The 12,620-nt window shown below is 43.5% G+C and overlaps 1 protein-coding gene across 1 annotated transcript in view; it reads right to left on the reverse strand.

Moving 5' to 3' along the window:
- Nucleotides 1-516: 516 nt before the first annotated feature.
- The window catches only part of DOK5 (docking protein 5), a 158,665-nt gene continuing 146,561 nt past the window's right edge, over nucleotides 517-12,620 (reverse strand). The window contains exons 7-8 of the mRNA XM_039230028.1: nucleotides 8,657-8,777; nucleotides 517-1,002 (exon numbers count right to left, since the gene is read on the reverse strand). Coding sequence (XP_039085959.1) covers nucleotides 938-1,002; nucleotides 8,657-8,777 — 186 coding nt within the window. The 3' untranslated portion in view covers nucleotides 517-937. The remainder of the gene's footprint in view (nucleotides 1,003-8,656; nucleotides 8,778-12,620) is intronic.

Genomic DNA, 12,620 nt, shown 5'->3' on the forward strand with positions numbered 1-12,620 from the left:
AGGGCCTGCATCTCCTTATCCCTGGACCCTGGATCTATCTAGCACAGTGTCTGGAAGTAGAAGATGTTCAGTACAGACCTGCTTCACGAATGAGTGGGCAAATGTATAAATGGCTGCAAAGATATCACATGCAATGCCAGACCACACTCGTGGCTCCTAAGGAAGATATTCACATCCCTTCATAAATACTGCAAATATAAGAGAAAACCAGATAGTCAGAATCCAAAGAACATAGGGGTGAAGAATGCTCTTTTATTTTAAAATGTTTTATGAAGGTACTCCAAATAAAACAAAGGATTTTAAAAAAGGGAGGTGGGTGATTGGAGGAAGATCACGTGAGAGCAACATTATAACCCGGTAGAGAATACTAAAGGGCCCTTTGAAGGTATTCTTTAACCACATAGGTAAGAGTCAGTCAAAGCACTGATTTAACGTATTGGTAATATAATAAAAAATAACTTCCAGTAGTTAACCAGAACCATAACTTTAGTAACTAAGGAATACGGTATCAACAAATAACAAATAATGAAGAGCCATTTTATTGTCGGTACTGACTGTTACACAACTGAAACACTCAGCAGGGAAATCACAAGATCCACAAAGGGATAGATTCAGAGGAAGTGGAAAGGACATGGTATCTACCATAGAAAATCATCTTGCGGCACTGACTCCTTTCTGTCCAGCTGTAAAAGAGGGAACAAAAAGTCCAAATCTATAGAGCATGTTTCAATCACGCTAAGAGTTTTTAAAAAAGAAAAAAAAAAAAGAAAGAAAAAGACAAAATATTGCATTGCTGGTTCCCAATAACCACACAATTTGCCGGGGACTTTCAGATTCTTTCCTTCGTGGTTTCCCTCGCTGTCATCCTGCGGCCTGGGGGATCTGCGGCGGCGGACACATCCCAAGCGCATCCCACAACCACTCTGGGCAGCTCCTGTCAGTGCTCAGATCGATAGGCGGGAAAAGTCTCTGTTCGATGAAGCTTCAGAGGGCTGGCGACATCTTTTCCAAAAAAAAGAAAAAAAAAAAGAATTTAAAAAAGGCAGTTACATTCCAAGAAAGCTCCCCCCCCCACATCAAATTAGCTAGCAACAAGTTTGTACATAACAGAAACAAGTAATATACAACATGGGATTTTTTCCCCCCAGAGGCCATTCACAGTGATATGCAAATGAGAGTCAGGAGAGACTACATAATTACCATATCATTTGCATGTGGTCTTTGCACTGAGCTATCTTCAGACCACTAGCGGTGACATTCCTCTTTAGTTTTTAAAATTTTTCATCAACCTCGATATTCAGGGTATTTAAGGGAAATCAGAAGGAATCGTAGGACTATGAAATCTTCTGTCCAGGACACTCTGGAAACCTGACCAGAAATGAGACAATATTATACTTAGATTTAGGGAATGTTGTTGTAAGGAGGACTCCCTAAAATCCACACATGCTTTATTATTTCAGGTTTAGGTTCCAAACCAAGAAAAGTTAAGCAGTCAGGAAGGCGGCTCTAAGGGCCACTGTCAGCAGCCTTTGTGACCTAAGACAGGGGTGGCCAGCTTTCTCCATAAGGGGCCAGATACTAGATGTTTCAGATTTTGCAGACTGTATAGTCTCACTGCAACTACTCAAGTCTGCTGCCTGTTGCACAAAAGCGACCCGGTGAATATGTGACGAATGCGCACGGATGTCCCGCAAAACCCTGTTAACAACAACAGACAGCAGACTGGATTTGGCCGGTTGGCAGACCTCGGGTTTGCCAATCCCCCCTGGACAGAGGGCTTGGTTGTTTTTTTTTTATACAAACAAGAGGTTTTACTGCCATCTGCTGGCTGGAAATTTTACCACAAGCTGGGAAATTCACGCTGCTGGCTAGGAGAAGCTCTCAAGCAGGAGCAGTGCAAACCCCACACAAGTGAGTAGAGAATTCCTGGTAACCAAGCGTGTGTGGGTCCAGCCCAGGTAACACAGCAACAGGGTTGCGCCTCGTGGAGCACCCACACCCCACCGGAGGGGGAGACACAGAATCCGAAGCAGACTCCAGGCTCTGAGCTGTCAGCCGAGCTGAACTGGGGCTCAAACCCACAAACCGTGAGATCATGACCTTAGCTAAAGTCAGATGCTTAACCGACTGAGCCACCCAGGCGCCCCTAAAACAATGATGTTTTCAAATACTGTGCCAAGCAAAAAGGTTTGTGGTGGCATTACTGTCACATTGTCACCAACAGCCCCGACCTCCATCAGACCTCAGTCAAGACCTCTTCTGACATAAGAAGTCATGGACTGGGATATTTGTAAGTCTCCATCATGAAATCTGCAGTTATACAGCCACTGGTACACAATCGCAGTGGTTAATATTAGAGCAGCTTGAATATTAAAATATCCCAAATCCCAAGAGACTGTTTCTTCCAACCTGCTGACCATTTTGAACACAAGTTCTATTTTCTTTTCAATACACATACATGCACACGCATGTGCGCACACACACACACATACACACCCACACATGCTATATAACAACACAAACTGGGTTAATGAGCTTGAATACTACAGGGGCACGTGGCTGGCTCAGTAGGTAGAATATCTGACTCTCGATCTGCAGAGATTACTCAATGAGTTTGAGAACTACAGGTGAACATCCTGTTACGTATTTGTTACAGTCTGTTAAAAATTCCCAAAGGAAGCAGACCGCGTACAAACAGCATCAATGAAAAACCCAAATCAAGTACAAAGCCCTTCCTGAACCTTCATCTGTGGCTCCTTAGACTGCAAAGGTTTGTGAATAAAATGAATGAGTGTCCACTTGGGGTCAACTTGCAGTGAAACCCCCTGCAGTTTCTGTCATGCTGGCGAACTGACTGGCTCGGTGTGAATGCTATTTTTAGCGTAAAGACAGGTGACTCAATCACATTTTTTGCAGTTCACACAAAGATCATGAGCTGGTACCGACCTGTAGACCCCATCTGGTCCCAGATCTGTCCTCTGGCCTGCACACGTCATAACGCATTTGGAAATGACGGCTAATATTTAAGTAAACTCAAAATTTCCATAAAGGTGCTGATTTCCCTGTTCTCCTGGAAAACTGGAAAACACAAGGCTCCAATCTTCTGCCCCAGGGTCCCTGTGATTTCCCAGGGACCACACCACACCCATATGTGCCCTGTTCCACTGTTTGCACAGCCTCTCTGGCCCAGATAGATGTGAGAGTTTGACATCTTCATTTATTTGTTACCTTTGGACATTTGTTCAGATCTTAATCTACTCTCTCTTAACCGATGTGCATACCATGTATGTGACTATGTTAGAATTAAGATTGAAAAAGACAATGTTGACTTCTCTGAAGCAGCCACTTGCTTTAGGAACCGACATCCTTAAATATGTAAATCGCATGGGCTGGAACCCATCGTCTGGAGGGGCTGTTTCCATTGTAGGGTGTGTGCCTTGGAAACAGCTATGGTGGCAGGATTTCTTCTCATGGGTAAGAATATATGAAAAAAGAAAGAAAGTTTTAATGCCAGTCCCTCCCTGCACTAGCCACGCCATCTTAAGTAGGTACTTGACCTCCAAGGGTCTCAGGTTCCGCATGCACTGAAATGGAGAACACAGTCCTCCATCTGGCTCTTGCCAAATCAAACCATTGCTGGGAGAACCAGACGAGGCAACATGCTGGTTGCCCCGGAGAGTGTGACACAAACACTGGGTGCCAATCTTTGATTTCCTAAAGTAACCTAAAGTCAAATCTGATTAATGATGTGCACGCCTATTTTCTTCTTGGTTTTAAACACATGATGCTCTCATTCAAGGCAATTGCAACAGAAGGATTCAGGAAATATTGAGTAATGGAGCACCCTTGGAGTAAGGGTAAGGATTCCTGAGACGATAACTTTGAGAAGGAGGTGATGGTTGTGAAGGGCACCCACTGAAGCTGACGCACCCGCTGTCTCCTACCACCGCTCAGGCACCAGCCACACTGCTTCCGTTTTGGTCTTTGCCCCGGCCCATTTCTGTCTCGGGACCTTTGCACTTGCTGAGCTCCCTTTGGAGAATCTTTTCCTTGGATCCCAGAATGGCTGCTTCTCCGCAGAGTGCAAGTCTCGACATAAATGCTGCAGGCTCCTGTGCCCACCCCACCTAAAGAAGCCCCTTTTGTCTTCTGATCCTTCCCAGACCAACAACTCTGCTTCACCACTCTCCATCACAAATAACACTACCTTTTCAATGTGACCAAACTTGATATTAAATACATTTGTGTAATTCCTGCCTGTGAGTCTGTTAGACTTTAAGCTTTGGGAGGGCAGGAGCATGCCTGTCTAGCAGCCTGTGCGTCCCCCCACCACTTAACATAGTGCTTGGCATAAAGCTGATGCTCAAGAACATTCACCGACTGAATGAGAGTTCGTGGATGAATGAATAGAGAAATAAAGACCTCACTTACCAGTTAGGTGACCTTGGACACACTACTAACCCTTCAAATTCTCAGTTGCTTAGTTGCTAATGAAAATAATATACTCTCACAGGGTTATTTTAAGGACTAAGTGAGATCATGCATGGCAAGAACTTAGGGGCAAAGCCTGGCATACAGCAGGTCTTCAAGAAAGGGTATCTTTCTAAAAAACACTCAGTTTGTCTTATCTGCCTTGTGAGGAACGAATTTAGCACTTCACTAGTGGTACCTTAGTGCTTGTTTACGTAAAAAAAGGAGGGAAGAGGTTTCATGTTCAAATAAGTTTGCCGAGCGCTGGTTTCAACAAGATTAAACGGATTGTTTATGACGGGACATCTCAAAATTGTGAAAATAGTGACTGGCATTCTTAATCTCTAAGAAGGAGAATTCAACTGAACATGTAGCATCTCCCCCAAACTTACTGGACCACAGCACTATTTTGGGAAAGGGCCATCTCTACCCGGGTTAGTACTCCACAGAACACAACTGGGAAAACACCACTCTGTGGTTATTTTATACGACACAGTCCTGAAAGAGTCCTGAGAATACAGGACTCATAAATGCTTCTCTTTCATAAATTTCTTCCAGTGTTCGTGATACATCTTTTACATGTTGCTTCTGTATATGCTCAACCCTAGAAGGGAATTTCTATATGAAAATTAAAAATGGGGCAGGAGAAGGAGTGATAGTGGATTAAATATGACTTCATATGCCCAGCATGTGACATGTGTCATGTGTCAAAGTCAGCACCTTTTCTCTGCTTAAGGCAGTTATGGTAAGATAATAATTCCAAAACCAACCAGCAGGTGGCTCTGCAGGACTAAATTCGGAGAGGAATTTAGCAAGTTCTCAAACCAGATGGACAAATTCCCCCATAAGGGTCTATATGCTTTCGGAGATTAACCTCCAGACCACAGGAAGTCATCTTGAAATATGCCCAGGCAAATGAGCTGTCCAGGGGAATCCCAACTCATAAGAATAACCAAACCAAGAGGAAATGATGTACCATGTAACCTCAGGTAACAGGGTAATGATGTCATTAATTTTTTCCAGTTTCAGCATTAATCCAGGGGTGGGGAAAGGGAAGGAAGAAATGAAACAATAGATGAACTTATCCTATTTGTCATGTAAGTGACCACCTTGGATAAACAAGATCAATTTTAGGTAGCCTGAGAAAAAAAAAGTAAGGTAACAAATTACTGGTAAACTGAGTCCCACACTACACACAGACCATAGATTGGGATTGCATTTCAGTGAGTACTGGTGACTCAAAAGCAATCCATAAGCTAAAATAGACAGACAGACACAGAACATGCAGGTGACGAAATCTCTCAGTAAACATTGGTGCAAATTAAGTATCAAAAGAAAACACATGAAACAGAGGTATGTGAAAGCAAATAGTCTGTGAAAATAACTGTTACAAAAACTTAAAGCCAAAAAAATAAATAATTTTGAAGCAGTTACAAAGCCACTTTTATGCATACATATAACATAAGATACTAGGATATTTTACCAACTCTGCAAAACAGGAAAACTGTAAGAACTCAAATGGAAATGTGCGTTCAATGAAGATCATACTACGTGACCAAAAGCAGACAACAGAAGTTTTAACAATCATCTTCAAAGCCGAGAAGACAATCATCTTCAAAGTCCTATAGATTATCATTACAAAGTTTGATAACCCATCATGTGGGGGAGAAAATCTGTGGTATTCATTCTCATTCTGATTGGTGTCGCTTTCATTAGAAACCAAATCATCACTATCTTCAAATTACTGTTTTGTAACTACTATTACTGGGTTCCCTTAAAAAAATAAACCAAGAAACTTGAACCTAAGCTTACAATGATACCTCATTACTTCTGGGTGATGGATGATAGGGATAATTAATAATAAAGGGAATAACCCCAAGTTTAATTTTGATGAGCTGCTGGATCTGCAGCATGCTACTTTTGATACAAAGTAATGGGAACTTCTCAAAGAATGCAAATTTCTTTCTTTGCTGTGATGCTTTGTATTATGCTGCTCTATTTCCAGAAGTAACATTATCACCACTATTATTTTGGAACTAGTGGATTACTCATCTTTGACTATCATCCCAGACCCGTGAACAGTGGATGTATGGACCTCCAGCGATAATATGGGCTTTTTGCATACAAGTAAATTTTGTTTTTTACTTTACAAAATTTACAAAATTCGACAAATTTTGTTGTCGAAAAAAATGTGTCTGTATCTTGAAATAGAGCTATTTTCTTCAGAGTAACCAGATGTAGACATTGTCAGAATACTCAGGAATATTTTAAGAGCATACAAACAGTGTGTAACAGTATCTACAACATCCTCTTTTAACCTAAAAAGAAGTCTTAAAGTATTATTACACAATTGGGGTCCTGATAAGACCCTTGGGCTTCATCGTTTCTGATGAATGACTACTCATTTTGGTTGATAGTTAGACTAGTTAAGGGTGGTAATGTGAGCATGCTCTGGGATGTTCACTAATAAATACTAAAACCTCAACATATCCCCAGCGTTCAGAACATCCTCACTCTCAGTGCATCTTTGCAAACACACTAACCTAGGGAAATTCTGAGATACATCAACTTTGATGCAAACTTCTCAAAGATCTAAGGCCACCAATCAATTTCCTCCTTACGAAGCCTCTATCACTTTGGTTCTCAACTCTGTTATACATTCCAGACATGCAGAATCTAAAAAGACAACCTTTTTTGGTAAAGATGATCTTGGTAAAGTTATAAAGTCAAGTTACAAAGCAATTTGATAGCAATGTGTGAATTTACGTTATGCATACTCCTTTTAAGCTGTCAACAATTACTATTTATCTTCTGTATATTAAAATATAGATGGCCAGTTGCTATAATAGCATAAAGGCAGTGAAATACAATTTTCTTTACAAAAGTAAATCTATTTAAGTAGAAGAGATGACATAAAATTGAGTAATAGTACAAGGGGTGTGCAAGAGAGAAAAATGCTCATAATGCAATTCTAATATTACAAAAATTTCTGAACATGACATGGGGACAGGTGGTCTTTCTAACAACCTGATCTAACCCAACTCTCTCTCTGTGGGCACGTCCTGGAGCATGATTATTGGTTACTCACGGGCAGGGTCACTCACACAGCCACTCGGGATGTGGCCACGTGAAGGGCTGACAGGAAAGCTGAGTGATGAGGGAAGAGGCAGCGCCATTTACGGCTCTGGTCAATAAGTCATCCTTACATTCATTTATGCAGCCCATTTCTGCACATGAACTAGGGGTGGTCAAGCACATGCCCTTTAAAGTTCTGGGATCTTCCAGCTCATCATGGAAAGTTCTTCAGCACGGATTCCCCCCCCACACACACAGGCCTGTTTACTTTTTATAAGTTACATACGAGGGGGCCTCTGGGTGGCTCAGTTGGTTAAATGTCCGACTTCGGCTTAGGTCATGATCTCATGGTTTGTGAGTTTGAGCCCTGTCAGCACAGAGCCCGCTTCAGATTCTCTATTCCCCTCTTTCTGCCCCTTCCCTACTGTTTCTCTCTCTCTCTCAAATTAAATAAACTTAAAAAGTTACATATGCATAAGCTATTCTTACACACTATGAAAAATAAAGGCAATATTTGAAAAGATAAGCAATGCCTGCTTTTTTTCTAATTGTCCCTACAGTCCCCAAATGAGTTATTCTGTATACTGCTTCTGAGACCACTTTCTGGAAGACAGACTTCCTAGGATCTGCTTAGAGTCCGAGCAGAACCAGAACCCAGGACCCCAGCCCTGTGCCTTCCTTTCCAGCAGCACATGGTTCCAAAGTTTGGGACTTCACAAGAATCACCTGGAGGCCTTGATGACATACGGATGGCTGGCTGGGCCCCAACCTCATGGTTCCAGATTCCGTAGGTCCCGGAAGAAGCCTGCAAATCTGCATGCTAGCAAGTTCCTAAGTGATGCTGATGCTGTTAGCGCTAAGCGCACTAGACTATTTCTCGAAGCGTGGACCGCAGCCCTCTGGCCCAGACTATGTGCAGGTGTTTGACAGAAGTGCAGATTCCTTGAAATCTAGGACCTCTGGAGTTGAGGACCCAAGAATCTGCACTTGAAACAATTTGCCCCGCACACTCTGATAGAGTACGTGCCCGGCAATGAGGCCCCACTGGGGGCTCTGGCGGGAAGGGGACAGCCAGCCTGTGTGGGCCCCCTGCACACGGCCCCGTGCTTACCTTGCAGGAGGCAGAGCTGCCCCGCGCTGTGCTGACGCGTGATGTGCTGCCAGTAGGCGCTGCGGGGTAGGGGCACCATGGTGCTCAGCGAGGCGGCCCGCTCGCTCATCTTCATCTGGAGCTGCAGCCAAGAGAAGAAAGTGGAGCGTCAGCAACCCTGGGGCTGGAAAACACCGGACAGAGAACTGGAGAGCTTGTGGTCAGCACCATGGACAGCTGGTGTGCAAATCCATGGGTGCTTCCCAGTGGGGGTGACGGCTGTTGTTTCTGCTTACTGGACAGCATCCCGTCTTCACTCTGCTGGCCACAGTGTGTCGCTTTCCCTCCGGGAAACCTCCCTCCAACTCAGCTCAATCCATCTAGTTACAGGGAGGAGACCTCACCATTGATTCTAGGGGTGGTGTGGTGACCCAAGCCAGGACAAGAAGACATAACCCCTGGGAACATTTATTAGCACTTTTGCAAAGAGAGCATCAGTAGAGGTAAGCCAAGGGATTTTGCCTGTTTTGTCCATGGCTTTCTCCCCCGGGTCTGAATGTTTCCTGGCAGATAGTAGATTGATGATAAAATGCATGTTGCATTGAACGATGGCTTCCTTGGGAGGTTGCTGAGCACAGGACAGGGGACAAGGGCCTGTCTTAGAATAACAGCGAGCATGCCAGTCAATGAACTGGTTTACAGGAAGACAGCCAAGAAAAGGGGGTGACCTTGGATCCCACATGAACCTGAAAACCAGCCCTGGACTTCTCAGTGATAGGAGCCAATTATCTCTTTTCAGTTTAAGCCGATTTGAATTCGGTATTCTGTCACCAGCATCAGAACAAAATGCTGCCTGCTCTTCCAAGCACCTGATTCTTGCTCCAGATACCAAGGGAGGAGAGGGGATGGCAGGCTCTTGGCCCAGGTCCTGGGGAGTCATCAGTGGCCTGTCTGACATACGGAGGAAACTGACCTTACACGGGAAGTTTCAGAGAGAAGGCGGCCTAGACAGACGGGCAGGAGTGACGTACAAGAACAGGGACACGGGAACAATAAGCCGGCAGCGCAGGAATGTGAGGGAGCCAGTCCTCGGCCACCCTCTCATCTCAGCCCGGATCTCAAGGCAATCAGGTATGGTTTTATTACACGTTAATGGGAGAAGTGACTATTTGTGAGGTTTGATTCCCTGCAGTTGCCTGGATATCAAACAACCCACCTCAGTATTATAACGGTGCCCAGAAATACACAGAGTTGCACAAGGTACACTGTGGGACAGGGCTGCAAGCACAGAAAACTGGGGGCAGCTTGGGTCTCCATCACTGGGGACCAGGTGACGGGCACGGAGACATGACTGCACACTAGACAGCTGGGCACCAGGGGAAGGGAGATGGACCTCAACTAAAAAGGAAGTGTGTACACATTGCACCATTAAGGAAACAGAGAGTTGCAGACCATTGTGTTCTAGTGGAATGTCCTTTTAATTGCTCCGATGAGAAGAAGTTTTGTTAAATGCCTGTCACTTGGGTTGTAGGAGAGAGAATTCAGGACCTGCTCAGCACTTTCCTAGCACAAACTAGGCACAGGAAAAAATGGAGGGCATTAGTATTATTATGAATTGCAAGGTCCATTTAAAGATTTTTGAAAAAAAAATTTTTAGCGTATTTATTTTGAGAGAGAGAGAGCTCAAGCAGGGGAGGGGAAGAGAGAGGGAGAGAAAGACAGAATCCTAAGCGGGATCCACACTATCAGTGCAGAACCCAGCATGGGGCTTGAACTCACAAACTGTGAGATCATGACCTGAGCTAAAATCAAGAGTCAGATGCCTTGGTGGCTCAGTCAGTTAAGTGCCCAGCTTTGGCTCAGGTCATGATCTCGTGGTTTGGTTGTGAGTTTGAGCCCCACCATTGGGCTCTGTGCTGACAGCTTGGAGCCTGGAGCCTGCTTTGGATTCTGTGTGTGTCATTCTCTCTGCCCTTCACCTGCTCAAGTTCTCTCTCTCTTTCTCAAAAGTAAATAAACATTAAAAAAAAAAAAAGTCAAACGCTTAACCGGCTGAGCCACTCAGGCACCCCTCAAGATTTTTTTTAAAGAAAACTCTCCACTCTGCACACCTGATCAGCACGGTGCATCCAAGTCTAATATTTGTCCATCTCTTTCAGTGAGGCCAAAACAATATGAGGCTTCATACCCCAGAGAACAAAACTCATTGTAGTTGATGAGATTAAATTTGAAGAGAAGATGATCACCACTTATTCCCAAGATAATTTAATTTATATGTGTTGCATTTACATGCAATGGATTGAATTCTCAGTCCTGTCACAATAGGATAATTAGCAAAATGTGTCCCCAGGTAGAATTAGATAGCACCAGGTTTCATGGGTACATTTTTTCCTAAACATATCCTGTTACATCAAAAGGGCAAAAAGCAGAGAACAAAGCTAATAGAGAAGTTCTAGTGCGGTTGTTTCTCTATTTCTGTACACATGGAGGTCTCATAGCTTACGAGCAAAAGCCAAAAAGAAGAAATCGATTGAGAAGTGACTTCCGGTGACATTGAACCTCATTTACACAGAATGTAAATATAAATAAACAAAAGGAGGAAAAGACGTGGCTTTCCAAGGTACTGATTCCTGGATTTTTCTTTTTCTTTTTTTTCAAAACAAATTTTAATGTGTTTTATTTATTTCTGAGAGAGACAGAGACAGCGTGAACAGGGGAGGGTCAGAGAGAGAGGGAGTCACAGAATCCTAAACAGGCTCCAGGCTCTGAGCTGTCAGCACAGAGCCCGACACGGGGCTTGAACCCATGAACCATGAGATCATGACCTGAGCCGAAGTCGGACGCTCAACCAACTGAGCAACCCAGGCGCCCCATGGATTTTTCTTAATAAAAAGTGATTATAGTTGATATTCTAAAAAATTTACTACAAAGGAAACATTTGGGAAAATGCCATCACTTCAAATTGGTCACTCCAGTACTGTGAATGTATCTCTGCAGGCTGGCATGATTTGCCTGTATTTTTAGAAAGCTTATCTAGGAACAAGAAGGCAATAACACCAAACTCTTGTTTTCTAGAGAACATTACAAAGCTGGGCTTTCTATTTCTTCCTCAACCCTTTGAAAGATGACCATAGTTTATGAAAGGGGCATTTTCATGGTCTTTGGAGAAAAAAAAAGATGAAAACAGTGTTATTTAACAATGCAACCCTTTAAGCCGTTGGATGAGATGTCTATCAGGAAAGTTCCTGCCCTCATTCTTTATTGCTGCTTTAGGTACTCTGAGCCTTGACCTCAACACCCAGTGCAAGAGGGCGTGAATATACCGCAGGTGGAAGTGGAGAGTAACACTACGTCTTTGGAGGAGTTAAAATCGGGTCATGTAGGGTATCTGGAGAGAAAGATTGTATTCTTCCCCTCCTCCTTTTTCTTTTTCAAACTTTTATATAGTTTTTTTCTTTTATAAAAATCATAGTCATTGTACAGTTAAGAAGTAAAAAATAAAAATTACCCCAAACCACAAAAATTTAAAGGATGGCTATTTCTGTTATTGTGTAACATGGATATTTCTGGAAAAACCTCCCGATCTGCAAAACTGTTGGGAAAATCAGTTTAGGGGAAGATCCTTCAGGACGTTCTGCCATTTTCAAACCAGAGTCCTCGTGGCTCCCAGGGGCAGCTTGGAGGCTGGAGGCTGTGCAGGGGTTATTAAAGAAACACGGAAAAACATTTGGTGAGAAATGCTGCTGGCTTCAGAAGTCCAGGCTATGAAGACGGAACATAGGCTCCTCCCAAAAGGTGGACGTGGCTGGACGTGTGGCCACGTGAACAAGAGCTGGGGAAGGTGGGGATGCACCTCTCTGCCTGGAGCCTCTGGTGCCTCTGCTCACTTCTTTCTTTTTTTTTTAAATGCTTATTTATTTTGAGAGAGAGAGAGAGAGCAAGAGAGCATGAACAGGGGAAGGGAAGAGAGAGAGAGAGAAAGAGA

The sequence above is a fragment of the Hyaena hyaena genome, unplaced genomic scaffold (genome assembly GCF_003009895.1).
Source record: "Hyaena hyaena isolate Hyena2069 unplaced genomic scaffold, ASM300989v1 scaffold_42, whole genome shotgun sequence".
NCBI lineage: Eukaryota > Metazoa > Chordata > Mammalia > Carnivora > Hyaenidae > Hyaena > Hyaena hyaena.